The sequence below is a fragment of the Dermochelys coriacea genome, chromosome 3 (assembly GCF_009764565.3).
Source record: "Dermochelys coriacea isolate rDerCor1 chromosome 3, rDerCor1.pri.v4, whole genome shotgun sequence".
Classification (NCBI taxonomy): domain Eukaryota; kingdom Metazoa; phylum Chordata; order Testudines; family Dermochelyidae; genus Dermochelys; species Dermochelys coriacea.
Genome location: NC_050070.1, coordinates 167606053 through 167628433, shown reverse-complemented (window position 1 = coordinate 167628433; position 22381 = coordinate 167606053). Strand labels below are relative to the sequence as shown.

Genomic DNA, 22381 nt, shown 5'->3' with positions numbered 1-22381 from the left:
TATTTACATCTCTCTATTCTGAAAACAGACCATTTATTCCTACCCTTTGTTTCCTGTGTTTTAACCAGTTACTGATTCATGAGAGGACCTTCCATCTTATCCCATGGCTAAGTAATTTCCTTAAGAGTCTTTGGTGAGGAACTTCTCATAGGCTTTCTGAAAGTCCACGTACACTATATCTAAGCCCCTTCATTTTCAGTTTAAACCAATTTTTACCGAAAAAATCCTGGGTTTTACAAAAAATTATTTTTTCCCCCTGCTTTTTGCCCTACATTTATATCATTTAAATGTATAAAAAATAACTTGTTTTATTAGGAAAATACAATACATTGCATGAGATGTAGGAATTACGATAATACATTAGTCTGTATGTATATGCAAAGCTGCCTGTTGAAGTAAAGCTATGTATTGGTCTAGAAGATATACACAATAAACAGGCACGCATGCGAACTCTAAAGTGCGTGCGCATCTGAATGTACTGATGAATCTTACGCCCACCACGTACATGTTTCAAGCCATTAGCAGAACAGTTTAAAGTTGTGACACACTAAAATGGGAAGAAAATTAAAATCTGTATCAGAATAAGTCTCAGAACACAAGGAAGTATTTGAAAGTTTAAAAAAAAAATAGGAGAGAAGCATGATGTTGGCTGTATGCACTGCAAATGGTGTGGCGTAAATATTTATAGGCTATTAGTTATAAGTCTACAAGAGTAAACTGTTTATTCAAATGAAAAGTTTTATTTGGGTATTGGGTATACTGTTTTCTTAAACTCGGAGGTGACATTGTGTTGAATTCCATTTCAGTTCTGCAGGAAACCACATTGAATTCCCTTCATCAAAGCATTAATCTACTGAATACTTTTCTCCCTGTCCTTCTATCCATCAAAATAAACCCTGATATTTACCCTGCAAAATTAATTTTTGCACTGATTTTTCACTTGTTTTTGTTGGTATAGTAATAAACACTGATAAATTCCTTGGAAAAATTAAAATAAAAAACAAAATGAAGGGCCCTAGCTGTATTCACTGGATCACCCTTGTCCACATCCTTGTTGACCCCCCTCAAAGAATTCTAGTCGATTGGTGAGGCATGATTTCACCTTGCAAAAGCAGAGTTGACTCTTCCCCAACGAATTGTGTTCCTCTATGTGTCTGATAATTCTGTTCTTTACTATAATTTCACTCAATTTGCCTGGTATTGAAGTTAGGCTTATCAGCCTGTAATTGCCAGGATTGCCTCTGGAGCCTTTTTAAAAAATTGGTGTCACATTAGCTATTCTCCAATCATATGTAAAGAGCATAATTTAAGTGATAGGTTACATACGTAGGTTACATAGTAGTTCTGCAATTTCATATTTGAGTTCCTTCAGAACTCTTGGGTAATTACCTTGTGGTCCTGGTGTCTTATTAGTGTTTAGTTTATCAGTTCATTCCAAAACCTTCTCTACTGACACCTCAATCTGGGACAGTTCCTCAGATTTGTCACCTAAAAAGAATGTCTCAGGTGTGGGAATCTCCCTCACATCCTCTGCAGTGAAAACCGATGCAAAGAATTAATGTAACTTCTCAGAAATGGTCCTGTCTTCCTTGAGTGCTCTTTTACACCTCTGTTGTCTTGTGGCCCCACTGACTGTTTGGAAGGCTTCCTGATTTGATGTACTTAAAGTTTTTGTGTCATTTGGTGGTAGTTCTTCAAATTCTTTTTTGGCCTGCTTACTTGTACTTTTACCTTGACTTGCCAGAGCTTATGCTCTTTTCTATTTTCCTCAGTAGGATTTGACTTCCAGTTTTTAAAGGATGCTTTCCCCCCTCTGATTACTTCTTTTACTCTGTTTAGCCATGGTAGCAATTTTTTGGTCCCTGTACTGGTGTTTTTTGTGTTGGGTGCATATTTAATTTGAGCCTCTATTATGGTATTTTTAAAAAGTTTCCAGGCAGCTTGCAGGCATTTCATTCTTGTGACTGTTCCTTGTAATTTCTGTTTAATTAGCTTACTCATTTTTGTGAAGTTCCCCTTTTTGAAATTAAATGCTACTGTGGTGGGCTTTTGTGGTACTGTATTTTCCCCCCTCCCCTACAAGAATCTTAAATTTAATTACATTATGGTTGCTGTTACTGAGAGGTTCAGCTATATTCACCTCTTAGACTGGATCCTGTATGCCATTTAGGACTAAATCAAGAACTGCCTCTTCCCTTGTGGGTTCCAGGACTAGCTTCTCCAAAAAGCAGTCATTAAACTTTATCTCTGCATCCCATCCTGAGGTGACATGTACCCAGGCAGTATGGGGATAGTTGAAATCCCCCATTGTTATTGGGTTTTCTGTTTCTGTAGCTTCTATAATCTCTCTGAGCATTTCACAATCTCCATTACCATCCTGGTCAGGTAGTCGGTAGTATATTCCTACTACTATACTCTTATTATTCAAGCATGGAATTTCTATCTAGATAGGCTCTATGGTACAATTTGAGTCATTTAATATTTTTACTATATTTGACTTTATGTCCCCCCCCCCTTCCCCACATATAGTGCCATTGCAATATTTCAACTGATTTGAAAGTTATTCTTCCAAGTATAACTTTTTAAAAAATAAGTTTAAAATAGCAAACAAAAGGTTTTGGATAAGTTTTTTTTTTTTTTTTTCCAGAATTATGGGTTGAGTAACTGTAGAAATTTTTTTGTAATTAACACTTTGTGTTTAATGAGCTATATTCTGTGCTCAGATACAACTTTGCAGCCTGTGTAAGTTCCAAGGGTTGTCTACTGTTTGCAGTTATGTAGCATCTCCTACTGGAGGGTCTTCAAGGGCTTTACACACTTTAGTGAATTAAGCTTCACAACATGCCTTTCAGGAGGATATTTTACCTTTTTTTGCTAATGGTGGCTATGGAGCCATAAAGAGATGTATGGACTTGCCCAAGGTTACTCCAGAAGCTTGAGGTAGGTCTGGAAAAAAGTGGCAGATCTGGAAAAATGAGCATAGCTTCTGTCTCCTGGCCACAAGCCTTTGACACTGGGACGCAAATACTGTGTTGCAGCGTGAAGATCCCTTTGCACTTCACTGACCACATGAGGCAGCTTTAAAGCTGGCACAAGTAGTGGAAGGAGAATTAGCCCATTGGGTGGGGATGGGGGGAATCCTCCAGTGGCATAGAGTTGGCATAGCAGTTCCCTCACGCTCACATTCTGGGACTGGCATGGGGGATGTGGCTGGGGCTAACTTAATGTTTGCTGATCTCCAGTTACTGTTTTGGCCTGTTGGCAGCCAGAATAACTTAGAGTAGCCTTCAGGTTGCTCCTTTTGAACTGAGCAATTACCTTTGTCCTAGGCTGACTTTGTGATTATGTATCACAGAGGTGAGCTTTATATACCATCTTTGCAACCCCAGTCCCTTTTGAGATGGTCTGTGTGCTCCTTGGCTGTAGCTCAGGATTCAGCCCTGGGGTCCCCCTTTCTTCTGCTGCCTGTTATCTGACTTTTTTTCTGCAAAGGTTTGTGAGTGTCAGTTGATTCATATCACTCTACTTTTCACTACCAGCATTGCACAGTATTGACCTGCTATTACGCTAATGGAATTGAAGCACCACATGCAGTTGTTCAGGTCTTGACTTTTAAAGTATGGTTTTAATCAAACAGCATCAGACCTGTGTTTTGTTTTTGTCATCTCCTTGCCTGAAATTAACTGTTCAACAGCTCTGAAGAGAAATGTTTTAAGAGGGTTACATCATTACAGATGCAGAACTGGTGAACTATAAACCAGTTACTAGAACTTCCTCTTTCAACTATTAAACACACGTATTGTTTATCCCTTACAGAGAGCTGAGGTCAGCTAATCATCGTGCAGCTTGTTCTGTACTTGTCTCTTCCTTCAGCATTTGAAATGTGCTCTGCAGACGGAAGGCTTGAAGATTTTATTTGTAGTATTGCACTGTTTGGAATCTGTACTTCTGCAGCAAAGGAAACGATGTATTTGGTGCCTGCTCATTTCTCACTCAAGTCAGTGGCAAAACTCCAGTTGACTTCAGTAGGGAAAAGCTTTAACCCTTGAGGTACAATTTTGGGCAACACAGCCGCAAAGCCTCAAAGTGGGGACCAAAGATATTAACCAGTCTTTATCTCTTCCCTTTCCTGATACCATCTAGGTCCCTCTTCTGCAATTTAGGGTAATGTCACGGCTCCTCTAAACTATACCCAGCTATTTTGACAGCCAGGTATCTCCAGAGCACAGTGACCTGTCTATTCCCTATTTCTGTCCATGCCTCCACTCCAGGGGCAAGTGGCAAGGGCCCACTGCACCAGCCTTGTGCCACCTGGACATTCCCATTAGTAAGGGGAATCCTGAGGAGGTTGATTAAGCCAGTTAACCAACTGCTTTATGCCACTGGAGTTCAGAAAAGGATAGGGCCTTTGTTTCTTATTCAACTAAATCCCTGTTTGCTTGTTTCAGTAAGAGTCTTGTCTTGTAAAAAGTCTGAACGTTTTCATACACGTAGATTTAAGTCGAATATAACTTGGAATGTTTCTGTTATGTTAAAATTTCATTTAAGTGAACATGCCTCTGGGCTGGGAAAGAAGTGTGAGAGGAGACTTACAATCCTTGAGTTATCAAAATCACTAAGGGTATAGTGAGAACTGATCAGGAGCTCCTATCTTACCCTTCCCTTTAATATGAGAACAACGTGATGGAAGTTTAAGGGCAGTAGGCCTAAAATAAATAAAGGGAAATGCTACCATAATTTATATACATTGTAAAGTCCATGTGTGGTCTTCACACACTCAGGAGATCATTTTGAAAATACTTTTTAAAAGGATTAGGTGATTTGTGCACATTTAGTTGGGAATTTCCTGGAGTCCTTACTTGAGAAATGTTCACATTGGTTTTAATGAGTTTTGACTGAGTTAAAAACGGCAGGATTTGGCCCATTGCTGATAAAAGACCAAATGTTCCGCTCTGCTCCCGAGAGGGGAGGGTAGCAAAAAAGCACTGGAATTGGGGTGGAATTGGGGGAGGTGTAGGGAGAGGGGTTCCACTATAGCATCTGTGTGGTCATGGAGGTGTGAGGCATCCAGGTAGATATCCTGGGGCTCTGGACAGGTCTCCTGAGTTCTGTAGGTTTTTAGATTAAGCACCACTCTGATGGAATGCTCAAACAAGCTGTATCTACTCCTGCGATTTCCTGTGTCCCACATGTGAATAACCAACGTTGGGTCCATATTTATCCACGTTATTAAGTCAAAGTATTTTGTGTGGCAGCTGTACAAGCTAAGTCTCACTCATGGTAATCAAATCTCATTCCTTGCCTAGAGAAGCTACCTTACTGGTCAAACGGTTATAAGTGTTTGTTTGCTTCTCAGTCTCTTGTCCCTGTCAGCTCAGGATTCTCTTAATTTAAGTTGCGACTAGCTCCACCTTTATCTCTTATCTTATTTCTGCTAATGTTGCCCCCATTGTCCCCTTTGCCCTACCAGCCTCACTATCCCCTTCATTTCTCAGTCCCACTCTCATGCTTCCTTTCATGTTGCTCCCTGTGCCTGGAATGATCTTCGCTCCCAGTGGGCCACTCCCTCACCCTTTCCTCACTGAAATCCTGCCTAAAAAGACTTGCTTCTTCTGGGAGTCCTTCAAATGCTAACCCGTGTCAATCTTGTATCTTCTCCAGCCCAACATTATGTAAATGGGGGCGAGAGGGAAAGAAGACACAAGGGCTTGAACCTCAATCACTTGTCACTGGGTGTAGCACTTCAGGGCCATATTGCAATACCTTTACTCTCGCTCAACAATACCATACACCACAAGTAGTCCCACTGAAATCAGTGGTATTCTTTGTGGGGGTTGGAGCACTGCCCAACACAAGTATCAGTGGTAGAACCGGGCTCTAAGTGTTAACCCTTCCAATGGCTTTCCCAGGACCCTTTTTGTCTTATCTGTGTATCTGTCTTCTAGACTCTCTAAGTGCCACTGGACAGAGACTGTTTGGTTTTTATTTGTCTTCTGCTGTACCAACAAAGCACATCACTGCCATTTAACAAATGATAGTAATTTTACATGGGACTGAAAAATTAAGATCCTGTTTGGCACCCCAAATGTCTCCCTTTGGGCTTGCATTGAGTACTGGTTGTTGGTTTTGTAGTATGCTGCACTAGTCTAGTCTTCAGGCCAATAATCCTGTAGTCCTAGCTGATGCAATCATTTTGAAGAACTTGGTGGAGGAGGTTACTTTTCCACTCTCTTTGATGTGGAAAACACAAGGCTTAGCAAACTTCCTTTCCAAAAGTGTTGTCACTCTGCCTTAAATGAGGGGAAAAATACAGTAGAGGTAATGCAAATAGGAAAAAAATATCATTTAATACAACACTGGGGATTCAGCTAGAACAATGATACCTGCTGTAATGCAAACCACTCAGAGAAAACGTGGAAAAGAATGCTAAATGCAATCCTGCTGTGATTGCGGAGAAGGGCTCTCCGAGTGTTTTCATAATAGGTATTACTCAGTCATCACTATTCTTTATTCCTACAATGTTTCAGGCTTTTATCTTGCTTTGCACAATTCAGCCATATCTTGTCCCTTTAACCTCCCTACTAGTTCACATAGCTCAGTATGATTCTGCCTGAGGAAAGATTTTAATTAACAGTGCTTAGAGAATAAAGGAAACAAATGCATTTTGAAAACATTATTTTGAGACAGGCATATAATTTTGTATCTTGGCTTTGTTTTTCAAGTATTCTTATTAATTAAACAATGTACGTGAATGTAAGTCTGTATTTAAAAAAAAAAAATTTAGGGTCTGATCTTACACTTCTTGCACACCCCAAACTCCTCAAGTTGAAGTCGGTGGGAGTTTTGGATGTGCAAAGAATAAAGGATTGGGTCCCCATTCTGTAATTCTTGCACACAGGCTAAAGACTAAGGGCCCATAGAAATTTTCCAACCAGCTCTCACAATGCATAGGAATTTGGTATTTCCAAGGACAAATTTTGCAAAATGTGACTGCTGCATCAATGGGAGCATCCAAGATTTTTTTTTTTAAATGATGCAACTAAAATGTAAAATACTTTAAAATTTTACATTGTTGTCACCTTTTAGAACTGTCAGATCTTGGGGTTGCTTCACATATGCTTTACATAAAAGCTCAATTTTGGATTTGAAAAAAAGAAACTAAGGGCAATGGGCCAAACTTAGTAAGGTGCTGAGCACCTTCTGTATCCTGTTGAGCCTCCAGTGTGAGTTGAGGGCCTTTGTTCCCTCCCATGGCAAGTCCCTAAAATTTATCTCAGTGTATGGGGCAATTACAAATGGTCATTTTTAATGGAAACTCCTGAGACATCAAGATGAGACAGTGGGTCTGACTTTTATTTTGGTATATAAAGCCTTAAATAACCATGGGTCAATCTACCTGAGGGACATTGAGTTGCTCCAAATGTGGCACTTGAGGGTGGTGATGATGGGCTCCATGCTGGAATTTTGCAAGAGTGATGTGCAGGGCTGATTCTCTGAAGTCCTGTGACTTTGGAGTATGTATCAGAGTACAACATAGAGTGCCCCCTCTAGGGACAGCCAAAGACTTTCATGTTCTGACTTGAGTTCAGTCATAAATTTGTGGGGCTTGTTATGGTATGCTCCCCTGTCTTCTCCTCTTCTCTCCTCTCCACCCCACACTTTCCCCTGGCTCAGGTGTTTTAATTGAGGATAAGGATTGATTGCCTCTTAAGTATTAAGGGATAAATGCATAAATGTAACCCATTGTGTGTGTTTTATCACTTTATATGTCCTGTGGGCGTGAATGTTAGAAATGTGTGATATAAAATTGATTTCCGTTCTAAATATATAAATAAGGTGAAATACACTCCAGTCCAGGAGAGGCCTGAACCACACCCTGTGTACCACTTAAATCTGTTAATGTGGATCTCTTTGTGCAGGCTTTAATGGCCTGCATCCATTTCATCCAAAGAGTGTTCAGGAAAGTCTCAGACACCTGAGAACAGTTGTTCATAACTTTGCTTGATGGCAAAAGATTAATTACATGGTTGCATGAAATGTTTTACTGTATATTACATTTAAGGGAAGTATGTAACATTACATTTTAACTAAAGGGCATCTGTCCTCTTTCAGCCACTGCTCTTGCTACTACTGCATAGGAGAGCACTAGGCATATTCTCTTACTTTGCTAACTAACAAAATAAATCTGAAGAATCTATTCAATAGGTCTGATTCTGATCTTACATACACTGTCTTTTTATTGATGCAAACTCATAGATTTCAGAGGACTTACTCCTCATTTATACCAGGGTCATGTCTGAATCGGGGCCAATGTATTTATTAAATGGAAATTGAACCCAGTCTAACCATTAAGTGAGAACCTAGTCTCCCCTCCCACACTTGTTCTGAACAATAAGGATTGATGTTTTAGAAACAGTGTTTCATGTTTTGTTTCTTTAGCATTTATATTTTATTTCTACCAAGTAAATGAAGGTAGTATGACCTTGACTCATCCTTGGCGAGCATGTTTAAAAAGAAAACTGTCCCTTAAAAATTACTCAAGCTTTTGTTCCGATTTAGCAAGTGTCATTTTATTTTTCTAAAGGAAACACATGTCACTTGACCTCTAGGTTGTGGTGGGACTCACTGCATCCTCTTTTCTCATCTCTTTATCTACTGCGCTTTTTTTTTTTTTTTTTTTTTTAAACCTTCCAGAAAGCAGATTGGCCTATGCACAAGCTGGAATGTTCTGCCATGTGTGTTTTTGGGCAGAACTGGAATCCCTCAGAGACCGTGAGACTGACTGCGAGGATTCTTGCCAAACAGGTGAGCAGAACGCAAGACTTTGGAAGGTACGTGTGTGTCTTCGAAGGGGGGTGGAGGTAAGGAGCCGGAAGAGCAGGATAATGAAAATTTGACCGACAGTAACTGTCCCAGCAAAGCATGCTTCGTGTCAGTTTCCTGTGTACATATTGGCTGGAATGCTGAGTGTGAGCAACTGAAAAAACTGACGTGTGAAATGGCTACAGCAGCATAACATCCAGTTGGTGGCTTTGAGAGGTGTTAAGCTGATGTCTTAGTAGAACCAGTGCAGTGTGAGCTAAAGACCAAAAATTGGAGAATTTTACTAATAGGTTCACTAAATACAATGGGCCTGATTCTTTGCTCATGTATACCAATGTGACTCTGAGCACTGAAGTCAGTGGCATAGCATCAAGGCAAAAGTAGCATAAGTGAAAGGGGGATCAGACTTGGTGAAGTTGATAGATACCACATGTGGTATCTGTTGGCAAACACTGGCTTTTTAATGGCAGCCACTTTTGTTAGACTTGTGTGAAACAGAACTTCCTTCAGATTTTAATGTATAGCATTGTATAGTTATAGCACTGTTCACTCTGTAAGCACCCCATAAGTCCTGATTCTCTTCTCATTCAGACAGATGCAAATAGTTACATAAGAACGGCCACACTGGGTCAGACCAATGGTCCATCTAGCCCAGTCTCCTGTCTCTGACAGTGGCCAATGCCAGCTGCTTCAGAGGGAATGAACAGAACAGGTAATTGAGTGATCCAGTTAGAATGAATGGAGTGATCCTGATGTAAGACCAGTGTTGGAGGAAGGAAAATCAGTTGCTTGGTCTTTGGAAAGAGGTTTATTTATAGGAGGATACTATGCTAGTGTGCTTGCTCTGACATTGTAGTATTAACTCCACCTGTAATATTCCTTGGAATACAGAATTTGTGATGGTGGGAAGGGCATAGCAGAAGTCTTTGCAGGGAAGAAATGGGGCATGTAAATTTCAAGGTTATTACACTGTCTATTTTTGCAAAGCTCTAAATTCTCTCTGCAAAAACAAATTCTCTTTTGAAGCACATTGGTACAATCGAGGTCTGCATATATGACAAGGGCAACCCGGATACTGTATATAGAGAGGATTTTGATGGCCTGCTGGGAAGATAGCCTGCATACTCCCTCTGCCTGTGTGTGTGTGTGGGTTTGGCTTTTTTTAATTAAAGCACAGTCTAGTTGTGATCCACAAACAAAATCAGATGTTTAATGATTAAAAGTCATTGGAATAAATTTGTGCTTGAGGGAGGGGGGAACCAACATGCCATATAAAAGCTAAATATGCAAACCATAGTCCCTGAACTTCAGCTGCTAGGCCACCTGCAAAGCCATATATAATGACCAAGATTACAAAGAAGTGGCCTTAGGCCAACAATAGAGCACTGCTCTTGAACTCTGTCAACGATGACTTTATTCACTTTCCTCAAAGCGAGCCTGTTTCTTGCCTGCTTTGTTGCTGTTAGTAGCTTTCTGGGTATCTAGAACAAGGCAAATTACATATTTTAAAATACTGTACTGGTTATGTATGTACATTTGATTGGAGTTAATTTATGCCTGCTTTATTTGGCACAGCAATACTTTTTTTTTTTTTTATGGCTTGTAAAGTTAGTCAGTTTGACCGGATCACTGTTTGTTGGCCTTTACAAAGCCTGAATACAGTGAGGGTTTTATGTTTGTTTTGTTGGTAAAAACTTTCAATATAAGCATTGATAGACAAAATATGTGATCGTTTTACATTTTTTTTTCTTGTCATTGCAATCTTTTTCTGTTTCTAGAAAACCCACCCTGAAAGAACACAGTCAGAAAAATTGCTTGCAGTAAAAGAGTTTGAATCACGTAAGTAGAGAAGACTTGCAGGTAACAGGAGCTCTTTTCCATAGTGCATTTAGGAATTGCTTCATTACCCTTCATGAAAACCTTCTCCAAGCATCTCTGTTATAGGAAGAGGGAGTGAAAAAAAGAACCGCATTTCCAAACATTTTTGTAATGCTTTAATTTCTTTTTCTGTTGGTAGATTGGGGAAGTGAGGGTGAAAATTTAGACGGATTAATTATGTAGAGTTCATCAGATGGCTTTCCTGGCACTCTGGTGACTTTTCTGAATTTAATGTTGCAAAATTAAAATAGCTGGTGTTACCAGGAGGCATAAAATCAGAGACAACACAGTTGTTTGATGGTGACAATGACTATGGGGCTAATTGCAGAATCCTCTGGACTGCACTTCCGTGTCTGTCACTGCCAATCAAATTTGACATGTTCTCTGTGATTGTGTTGAAATTCCATGTCCAGAATGCTCCAAAGTGATCTGAGGAAGGAGAGAAGGCAGTGGCTTGCTTTTATCTGGAAGGTTACTGTTTTCACCCTCACGCCCTTGAGGCAGTTAGAAATTGAGCAACTGTTAAAACTAACTAGCCTGGAATAATCTGCATGGTGCTGCAGTGTTGCTCCCTTTCTTGGTATTGATAGTAATAAGAAGAAGCTGATGTGCACACATGTCTGAGATGACAGGGCGATAGTACTGTAGGTTTACATGCCTTTCATCCTGAAGGATTCCCAACCCCTTGACAAAATGATAGACAAATGCTGTCGTTGATGGAGTGAGAGGTGGCAGTTATTTAACCAAGCCCAGCAAGACTACAGAACAGCTTTAGTACAGGAGGTGAATGAGATTACCGCCTCAACTGGAACTGCCACGAGGAATGGAATGGTAAAGTGTTGGCATTTGTCCAAGCTAGAGCTGTCTACATCTGAGAGGAATTTAGAAGACGAGTTGTCAAACAAGCTAGTGGTGGGAACTGGAGGGTGGGTGTTCATGGAGGGTTTTCTGTGTATTCTGCTGAATTTTAGCCTGTGTTAATATAAATATCTTACTCATTTGGAAGCTCAAAAGGGTTGGGGTTTGGGTCAGTGGATGCTTATCCAAACTGAGGCAGGGCCCTCCTAAAGCACCAAGATGCTCTGCCACCACAATTCTGCCATTCTCCCCCAGCAGGCTTCTTTTCTATTTCTGGCTGTGTTGGTGAGAAGCCCCCTTTGCTGCCCGTTACCCACCCCCCTTTGGCATCTTCAGCAGTTGCCCCCGCCCTCACTGTCTTTCCAGGGATGGGTGAGTGAAGAAATGGCTTAGGATTCCCATTGGGAAGGCTTCATCTTTCTTTCTTTCTTGCACCTGAGCTCCCCCTAGTTCTCATTCCGAAATTGTCCCATTTCAGTGTCTCCACTATTCTGTGTCTCCCCTCATTTGTCCCCGCTCTTAGGTGTGTGTCTCATTTGTGTCCCTCATTTTCAGCTCTTTCCTGTCATCTCTCTTTTCACTGGTGTCATATTTTGGGGGATGTAAAGGGGAATTGCAGCATTGCATTACTTTGCTTTGCAGGTGTGGCGGCTTGGTACTCCTGCTGCTGTGTAGAGTAGGGAGGAGGACAGTGGTAGTAGCTAGGCACTCCATTCTGCTTCTGTTGGAGTGAGAGCAAAAAGTGTCTCAGGCAGAGAAGGGACTGGGAAAATGCTCAGTCCACAGCCCCCTCCAAATGTTGGATGGCTTAGCTGCCCAGGGTTTTGGCTGGAACCATGAGTGGGATTGGATATAAAACACCACGACAGGACCAGACAAGTATCCCAGGACACCGCTGCTGATGCCTCAGGCCTTGCAAATAGTAGAGACCTTCAATGACGGCAAGTGGTTAGGAACTCTGCTATTGGAGATCCTGTCTTTTGGATGGGGTGCAGAACAGTCTCTTCTAGTGTTTATACTGGGACACTTTCAATACTGACTAGGACACATCTACATGGGGAAGGTCTGTCATGTTGGGAAACTTTTCACTAGCATATTAAATGTGGCTTAGAACCTTTTGTAGACGGGGCCAAGTAGTGTATAAGAACATATTCACAGCCATGGTTAACCCTAGGGCTAAGTTAACCATCAGCTAACATGTTTTAAACACTACTGTTCTTGTTCTCAGTAAGGGGTATTGTGTTTAATCTCTTGTTAATAAAAAAGCATCATCCAACATTTTCTAATCTCATGCATTTTCCCAGTGTATACACGTGGCCTTGGAAGGAGAAGCAATCACAACCACTTCTTGCAGTACCTCCATACAGCTGTTCCTTGGGGGTCTTCCATCCAAGTTATGACCTGTTCTAACTTAAATATGGCTGCAGTTAACCAGGAGAGAGTTCTTTGTATTGAAACAGGATGTCTTCTTTATCCACAGACCTTGATAAACTAGACAATGAAAAGAGAGAGCTGATTCAGAATGACATTGCTGCGCTTCATCACTTTTATTCAAAGCACATAGCGTACCCTGACAACGCTGCCCTTGTAGTCCTCTTTGCACAAGTAAGTTGGCTAGAATAAAATCCGTTTAGGTAGGTGGTATTGTGAGAATCTAGTCTTCATGAAGCAAAGAAAGAAGCAAAAGACAGCAATAAGAACAGCTTTCCTTGTATCCACAGCAGAGGTAGTAGTGATAAAACATTGCTATGGTGTTCCTCCCAGGCACCAGTTTCTAAATGTGATCTGGTAGTTCATTTATCACTGCTCTGGATGAGTGGCAAGGAGGCAGAATATCATTTTGGATAACATTTTGAAATCTTAAAATGTTTAATTTCACCTCTCTCTCACCTTGAATTTCACATATATCCAGATTGCATGTATCTTTTGGACACAGTAATAGCTGTGATGCTCTAAGAGTGACATTTCGCCTTCATGCCTGCACCCTCTCATCACCGCCTAAAAAAAAATAAATAAATGTGAATGCACATTTAAATCCAGAATTGCCAAGCATCACTCTATCTTTCTATCTGTACTCCCTGTTTAAGCCTCCAACAAAGGTGCTGTGACATCTGTGATGGTAGGTTTTTGAGATGTGGACAACAGCCTACTATTGGACTGAGACTGCCCACTCCTTTTGTATAGGCCAATGCCTACCAGTAAGAGGTCATTGTTGCTATTCTTACTTTAATTAGCAGTTAAACTGCTGTACTTCAGGTGAAAGTTCCAGTACTGTATTCCATTACTTATCCTCTAAGCCATCTGATTTCCCATATTCACTTTTTGTTTGTTTGGTTTTTTCTTTGGTGAATGAAAAGTTTCCTTTTTATTTTTTGTAAGCCTTTTCAGTTTGCCAAGTGATCTAGAAAGAGATGCATCCAAACCTCTGCTTCGATTTAAGGAATCTGACCTGTCCAGATTCTTATTGTGATTTTGAATATTTTGCTGGAAAGCAGCCAGAGCCCACAAAGATTAATTGATTTTTACTAAAACAGTAGCTTCTCCCATGCCACTCTGTTCTTGGGCAATCTTGTCAGCTCCCACTGCTTCAGCTACTTTCTGCATGCTGCTGACTCCTCATTTCCTGCTCTTGGGTACTGCAGATCCCTCTTCCCCAGCATCCCTGACATCTGCATTGCTCCCTTCTGTCCATACAAAACCGGGCTAATGAGATCAGCATCGTAGACTGTCACCATGTCCATGTTACGCTCTACACATTCCTCCAGGTCCATCCACTGACACCCCTTCTTGACCACATCGTGCTCAAGGGGCTTGTCCCCTCCTTCTAGAGTCTGCATTACTCTGCCCCCACCTTTCTTCCCTGCTCTAGTCTCTTATCCTCTGTTGAATCACTGATGCCAGCCTTGAACGCCATTCAGGTTTCACAAACTTCCCTTTGCACATGGAACGCTCTCCCTGAATTAAACTCTAACCGACTAACCTCTTATCCTTCAAATCCCTTCTCCTGACCCATTTCTGCTATGATGCTTACAAGAAAGACCCACCTACTGATGACTATAGGTTGAGGGTAGGTGGAGGTACCGGACACATATATATATATTTTTTTTTTAAAAAACACTTACAAATCAATTGGAACCATCACATTTTGTGTTTGTCACCAGCCTATGTAACCTTATGTTCTTATTGCTGTTAGCCTCATCCTCCTTCCCGCCTGTTTTATGCTCACCTGTTTTGTGTCTCTTGTTTTAAATTTGATTGTTGGCTTTTGGGGCAGGATGTTTGTACAGCACCTAGCATGATGAGGCCCCCATCCTGACTGGGACAAGTGATTATCATTAGAAGTTATTTTACCATTCTGAAGGTGGTGTTGGTGAGGACTCTTTTTATTTAGAACCATGAATTCTGCTTATGTAGTTCATTGCTCTTTATCTGAAGGATGGTCGAGGTGGGTTGGGGGTGGGGTTTCACACTGCTTATAAAGTACATTCCTAACTGTAGTTTGGCTGGTGGAGCATAAATGTATGTTCCCGGTAGTTTCAGTAAAGAGGAAAGATGAGGGATTCTTTCAGGGGGCTTCATGTGCAGTTGACAATCCTACTAGTCTATACTTGATCAGCCACACCTGGGTCTGTTGTGTCTTCATTTGTCACTTGTGAGACAACAGTTTGTGTTCATTCCATTTTGGTATCACCATGGAAAGGAGAGCTTATCGATACTGGCAGGGAGACGTATAGGGGGTTAACTTTCTGTTGGCATAAATGCAGCTGTCATCAAAATGGGGACTAAACTACTTGATTGGGGTTGAGATGGATTTTAGTGACTGAACATATACGGGAAGTGCAGCTTTAAATGTTTAGTGCACACGCATTGGCACTGAGACTGCCATAGGCCAAATCCAGAAGTTCTTACTTAGACTAAGGGCTTGTCTACACTACCGCTTAAGTCAATGTAAGTTGCATCACTCAGGGGTGTGAAAAAGCCAACCCCTCAACAGCGCAAGTTACATCACACAATGTCAGCGGAAGAGCATCTCCCGCCACTGTAGCTTCCACCTCTCGCAGAGGTGAAGTAATTATGCTGATGGGAGAGTGCTCTTCGATCGGCATAGTGGGTCTGCACCAGACTTGCTACAGCAGCACAGCTGTACTGTTGCGTGTGGTAGGGTAGACTAGCCCTAACCTCCCATTGAACCATCGAGAGAAAAAACATGAGTAGGGATTTCAGGACATGGCTTTATGGCTTGCTTGACTCCTCTCTTTCAAGTGTATTGGCAAATATCTGGCCTTGTCCTGTGTCCGTGTAGTTTAATTAAACCTGTCTGCTTCTGCCCCTCCCACTATGTCTCCACTGTCATGTATTCCCAGCGTTAGCTTCTACTCTATTCTCCACAAAGTTCAAGTTCTTTGTCCATTACTAATAAATAAATATTTGTACTGCAGGTGCAATTTGAGGCCTTGACCAGGTTGCAGCCCCACTGTGCCAGGCCCTGTGTGTCATATTCAAGGCACTGCACAGGCCCTTCTCTGTCTGTCTGGTTTTGTTCACCCTCCCTTTTCTTTGTGCACATAGCTCTGTCCACTCCTCTGTTAGCATTGCTCTGGGCCAGATCCTGGTCCCATTGACATCTGTCGTTAAATTTCCATTTGAAGCAGGATTGGCCTTTTCTCTCCTCTGCCACTTCTCAGCTTTGTGCCTTTGTTTCACAATGTCCTCTCTGTTTGGAATAGTCTCACTCTATACAGGCAACCTGTCCCTCCTTCTTCCAAACTCTTCTTAAGCCTCATGTCCTGTCCTTGGCTATCCAAAGGCTGATTTCCTCTGTGTTGTGGTCTGATCCTACTCTGGTGCATGAGTCTTTATCTGTTACATTTAGTCTGCCTAAAAGACTAAGCTCCTCAACATGAGGACTCTGAACACCAGTAGCTCTGTAATAAATACCGACTAAGAATAAACAGAATTGCAACCAGACTTCTGCTCAGTGTGGTCCCTTATAGCCAGAGGAATATAGTATGTAAACGTGGAATATTAAACCAGAAGATTGTGATTACCAGAGGTCTAAGATAATCACTTTCTCTTTTCCTTAGGTTAATTGTAATGGCTTCACAATTGAAGATGAAGAACTGTCTCACTTGGGATCAGCAATATTTCCTGAGTAGGTTGGATTTTATTTTTTAAACAATAAAAATATATATATATATATATTTTTTAAAAAAAAAAAGCCCCGATACATGTTAGACGTGGTAAATTGAATTAACCCATGGTTATGATTCTGTCTCTAATGAAATACTCCAGGATACTGGAGTTGTAGCACAGTGGCTTCAGAGAACTGTCTAGTGTACATAGAGGGACATGTATAGTACTGTGCAATGGAGTTGTGCAAACTTTTTAAAAGGAAGTTTCCCCTGCTTTTGTTGTGTCTGTGAATCAGTTTATGATTTTAGACAGCTTTGATTTAAAAACTTAATGATTTCAGCAGAGTTACCCTTTCAGTTTATTTTGAAGCCATGAAACTCCGGGTGTGAACCACACCTAGATTGATATGAACCAATGGGCTTCTAGTGATCAAAAGAAATTGAAAATAGTTGCATAGATGACTTCCCCCATAAAATCTTTCCGTTTTGTTTTTAGTTTGGTGGAATCCTTAACCTGGTGCTCTCTGACCAAGTGATTAGTCTTTATTCAATGCAATTTCCCTAGCTTTGTTCCTTTTTAAGTAGCAGATCTCCTTCATACATCCCTCCAACCTCCTCCTCCGATGTTTTAACAGTGAGATGTGTTATGTTGCCATGACAGTGAAAAATTATGTACAAACTCTGTCAGCTCTAGAAATAAATCGCAGTTGTTATTAAAGTGCTGTTTGTGGAATAGGAGACATGGGTCTTTCTAGTGCTCAAGAGGAAGAAAGGTGCCCGCTTCAAGGGAGTTGGTATGCAAATTCCCCTCTTGCTGCTCACAATATAGCTAAGGAGATGACTATAAGCCCATATTGAAGGTATTGCTTAATTTGAGTTTTCTAAGGTACTAGGCACATGCTTCCATCGACATCAGTGGGAAATACAAGGTGGTGGTTGGTTGTATTACCTTAACATTTAGAGTCCCTGACTGAGGTCTGGATGCTATTGTGCTAAGTGCAGTTTATATTGTACATAAACAGAATAAGACAGTCCTTCCTCCAAAGAGTTTACACTATCTAAAAAGACAAGGCAAAGGGTGAGAGACAGGCAGTGATGCTGTTGTCCTATTACAGATGGGGAACTATGGTACAGACAGATTAAGTGACTTACCCAAGGTCAGAGAGGCAATCTATGGCAGAACAGGGAATTGAACCTAGAGCCTTTGAGTGCCGTCTAATTCCTTAACCGTAAGACCATCCTTTCTGTCTGAGGGTGCTCAGCAACTCTGTGAATTAGGCCTTTCGAATTTAACAATTATACCTTTGAGCTAAGATTTCTCCTTAATCTCTGACCAAAGATGCAATTATTATTTTGGAGGTGGGGGGTGGGGTTATAGAAGGTATTTTAGCTACTGTGTCTAATAAAACAGACAAACTGAATTTTCTCAGAGCCCAGAGTGCTGGGGGACATACTTTTCCCCAGCAGTTAGGATGTTTTTGCACACTTTGTGTGCATAACTGAAAAATAATTATTTTTAAGACTTGGGGCCTGCTTTTGCTCTCTCTGAAGTTGATAAGTTTTACTATTGGTCTTAGACTCCAGTGCAAACAAGTGGCTTTTTGTGTACCAAGTTTCTGTCTGCATTGCTTTCAAGTATAATAATACACAGTGCTTCTCTTCCCCAAGGGATTCCCCAGGCACTTCTCAAGCTATGAGCCTGGCTCTGGTCCCACTGAGACTTGCCATTGACTTTACAAGGCCTGCTCCCGTTATACATACCACTGTAATATAGTCACCTTTGGACAGCAGCTACACAGTAGCGTTTGGCATGCTGCACAACAAGGGATGGAAGGACAGTTTGTCTGATCCTACCCTATTCATTAGCAAAACAATTGGTTGTAATTTTATAATAACAATACTATAGCCTTTCCTAAGGTTACCTATGTTTTTAGCTGAGACACATCTTGCAGAGCAAGGTGACTTGAGCTATTAGATGCTGAAGTGATCCTTTTTGCTTTTGGACACAAAAATTGCTCTTTTGCTTTTACAGTGTTGCACTGATGAACCATAGTTGTTGCCCAAATGTGATTGTAACCTACAAAGGGACCTTAGCTGAAGTCCGAGCTGTTCAAGAGATTGAATCTGGAGATGAGGTAAATGCATATCATGAGAGTGTAAATGCAGTGGTGTGTGGGCATGCACGTGGTAAAGTGGGGGTGAACTTGGCTTGTCAAACGTCTCTCCAGTTAAAATGGAAGCCTCTTCCTCATGTCTCTTGTCTTTCAATCAGTTCTGAAAACTCACTTTAAAAAAAAAAAAATCAGGGGTGGGGCAAGGGGGGACAGTGTCTTTTTGGTGGGTAGAGCAGGGGAATGGAAAGCAGGGCACTGGATCTCTGCCACCAGTTCAATGCAGGAACCTGACCCCTCTGTGCCTCACTTTCTCTATCTGTAAAATGGGTGTAAGTAGCTAGCCTTGAGGCTTGAGTTATTGATGTTTAGCTGATGCTTTGAGATCCCCATATGAAAAGGATCAAATGAATGTAAACTATTATTATTACTGTAATAATTACCATTACCAATATAATAGTATTGTAAGGAAGATGTGGAGATAGACAGAACAAGACCAAGTAAAAGGGGGACTGATCACTTCTCTGCTATCCTACTTCTGTCTGGACAGAGCGATCGCATAACATGGAACTCATCCATACCAGACTGGATAAGACAGGCCCATGCTGTGAAAGAATGACGTTATTTTGACCTCTATGACCCCAGGGGGGGCAAGACTGTCAATGAAGGCTGGATTGAATTTCCCCTGACTAGAACTAGGCCTTTTAGGTTGCGTCCAGCCCATCTGGATCAGTCACTGATCTTTAACAATGTGTCTTCATCAGCAAAGACCATCGTTATCTGTTAAATTTATCTTGGGCAGGGTGGGGGGAGGTGCTCAACCATAATCTTGAGTAACAACAATGGTGCATTTGCTAAATAATGATGGAGTTTGTGTAGGATTTCACTGTTACACCCTTGATAATGGCGTATGAATGATAAAGATTAATCACGCTAGAATAAGTTTGAGGTTAATTTTGGTAGCATTTGTCTGTCTATTTAATTTAATTTATTTATTTATTTATTTATTTGCTTTGGCTTTTTATTTCTTTAAGTGTAATAAAAATAATGTGACTGAAGTCACTAAGAGGGGGAAAGCTGTTTGGGGTCAGACTGTGAACACTCCTTACCGGCTATGGGTAAAGAGTTACTTGCCTGAGTAATGGGACAACCTAGGTGTATGATGACTCCTCATTCTAAGTAGGGGAGTTGGTCACAGTAACAGCAGCACACATTGCAAACAAAGTTTAATTAATGCACGTGAGATAATTTCAAGATGGCTATTTGTGACATCCTGGACGTAGTATCTTTTTATAATGGACTTACTGTTTGTGGGGTTAAAATGAGAACTATAACACATCTCTTGACATCTTAACTTTTGAAGCTGGACTGTTATTTACAAGACAATTGCTGGCCCTTCGGTAGAAAATTCCCAAAACCGGAATCTTGTATCCCATAATTGGTCTTTTTAACATTTAAAAAATGTGCAGTGTGTGGACAAAGTGTGTTGGAATGAATCGCTTTGCTTGTGTACTACAGTCACGTGGCCTGTGTCTCCATCTTCTGGTTCAGTGTAGCCATTGCATCAGAAAACTCTCCGTTTCCACTTACAGCTCCTGCATCTTGTGTGTTTTGTGCCTGGGGAAATAAATTGAGTGCCAGCATAGAATAAAAACAAGTATAATTACTGAGTGAAATTGATTGCTGTTAAGAGAGGGTAACAGACCAGAAAAGACTAGATCAGATTAGCACAACATTTTAAGACTTGGTTCAACTTTCTTATTTCTCGCTTATTATTTTGCTCTTCAGTGATAAAGTGGTCAACTGTTCTGTGTATTTAGGATGTTTCTTAGGAGGATACCATTTTAAAACACAAAACAGTTCAGTTTAGTTAGTTGCCAAGAGTTCCATTGTACAGGGCTCAGGGAGAGGGAAATTAAAACTAAAACTAGTGAATGAGAAATGCCTGTAAAATGATCTGTAATTTTTTTTTGAGTACTTAAAAATATCACTGCTTTACATTTTGATTTTTAAAATACCCTTCCAGAACTGAAGCACTGGATCTCTTGGAAAGTGGAAATCTCCCCCAATAAATTAAAGCTCTGTCCTAAATTTTCCAAAGCTGCTAGTGATTCTGGGTGCCCAACTGGAGACACAGTAAAGGGACCTGGTTTTCAGAAAGAGCAGAGCACCCAGCCTCTGACAGTGAGGCCCCTTGAAGGTTTCTCAAGTTGAACACCTCAAATCACTAAACACTTAGGCCCCGGTTTCTAGCCTGGCAGGAGCCCGAGATGGCACACTTAAAGCCATGACATATTTAGGTACAGAAAAGCTCACTTGCCCCGTCCAGAATCTTGCCAGTCCTGAGCCTCAGTCAGAGGGGAAATTCCACCCTTAGAAGGAGGAAGCATTTCTCTGGCAGACTGAATTAATGAAATGGCAACTGATTGGAGCTGCTGAGAAGTTTTGAATGTAAGAATTAGTCCCTGGGAGGTGGGATTAGTGGACAGGTGATGTGATTGTAGGGATGTGATATGTTGTACAGCAGAGGTGGGCAAACTTCTTGGCCTGAGGGCCACATCGGGTTTCCAGAATTGTATGGAGGGCTGGTTAGGGGAGGCTGTGTCTCCCCAAACAGCCAGGCGTGGCCCAGCCCCCACCTCCTATCCGACCCTTCTCCCCCCCACTTCTTGCCCCCTAACGGCTTCCCTGGGACTCCTGTCCCATCCACCACCCCCTGCTTCCTGTCCCTTGACTGCCCCCACCCCTATCCACACCCCCAACCCCCTGATCACCACCTCTAACTCCCCTGCCCTCTATCCAACTCATCCTGCTCCCTGCCCCCTTACTGCGCTGCCTGGAGCACTGGTGGCTGGTGCCAGAGCACCGGCTCAGGCCGCGGCTCTGCAACTGCGCTGCCCAGAGCATGGCATGGCGTGCTGAGGCTGCAGGGGAAGGGGGACAGTGGGGGAGGGGCCAGGAGCTAGCCTCCTGGGCCAGGAGCTCAGAAGCCAGGCAGGAGGGTCCCGCGGCCCGGATGTGGCCTGCGGGCCGTAGTTTGCCCACCTCTGTTGTACAGGTATATGGTGATCTGATTATATTAGATATTTGAAATATATGGATTGTGTGTATGTGATGTTTATTATAAATATGCGGGTGCACTTACTTTGTTACATACTTTTTTTTATTGATTTGGTATGTTTTTCCTCTAGATTTTTACCAGTTATATCGATCTGTTGTACCCTACAGAAGATAGAAATGATCGGTTAAGAGACTCCTATTTCTTCACCTGTGACTGCAGGGAATGCATTACTAAAGAAAAGGTAATATAAGCAGGGTATAGAAGTATGTTCCTGATGACCTACCCACATACCAGAGGCTTTCATGCTGTTTTCTATCTGACTAATCAGATTTGGAATGTAGGGAGTGCTTTCTGTCTGAGACCTTCTCTCATTCCCTTTCTCTCCACTGTAACCATAAAGTATCATGGAATATCCTGGTAGGTACTTGCTTAAAGGTAATCTGAAAACTGTTAGACCTTGGTTTTTGTACTGAGTGTCTCCACAAATCACAAATGGGATGTATGGGGCATTTGGCACA

At 41.5% G+C, this 22381-nt stretch overlaps 1 protein-coding gene across 2 annotated transcripts in view; it reads left to right on the top strand.

Annotated features, from left to right (window-relative positions):
• SMYD2 (SET and MYND domain containing 2) overlaps window positions 1-22381 on the top strand; it is a 43347-nt gene that overhangs the window by 8449 nt on the left and 12517 nt on the right. For both annotated transcript variants that reach the window (XR_006280243.1, XM_038395019.2), the window contains exons 3-8: window positions 8695-8805; window positions 10602-10662; window positions 13040-13164; window positions 16644-16711; window positions 18724-18826; window positions 21994-22104. Coding sequence is in view for 1 of the 2 variants with exons in the window: in XM_038395019.2 (XP_038250947.1) it covers window positions 8695-8805; window positions 10602-10662; window positions 13040-13164; window positions 16644-16711; window positions 18724-18826; window positions 21994-22104 (579 nt within the window). In the remaining variant the exon portion in view is untranslated. The remainder of the gene's footprint in view (window positions 1-8694; window positions 8806-10601; window positions 10663-13039; window positions 13165-16643; window positions 16712-18723; window positions 18827-21993; window positions 22105-22381) is intronic.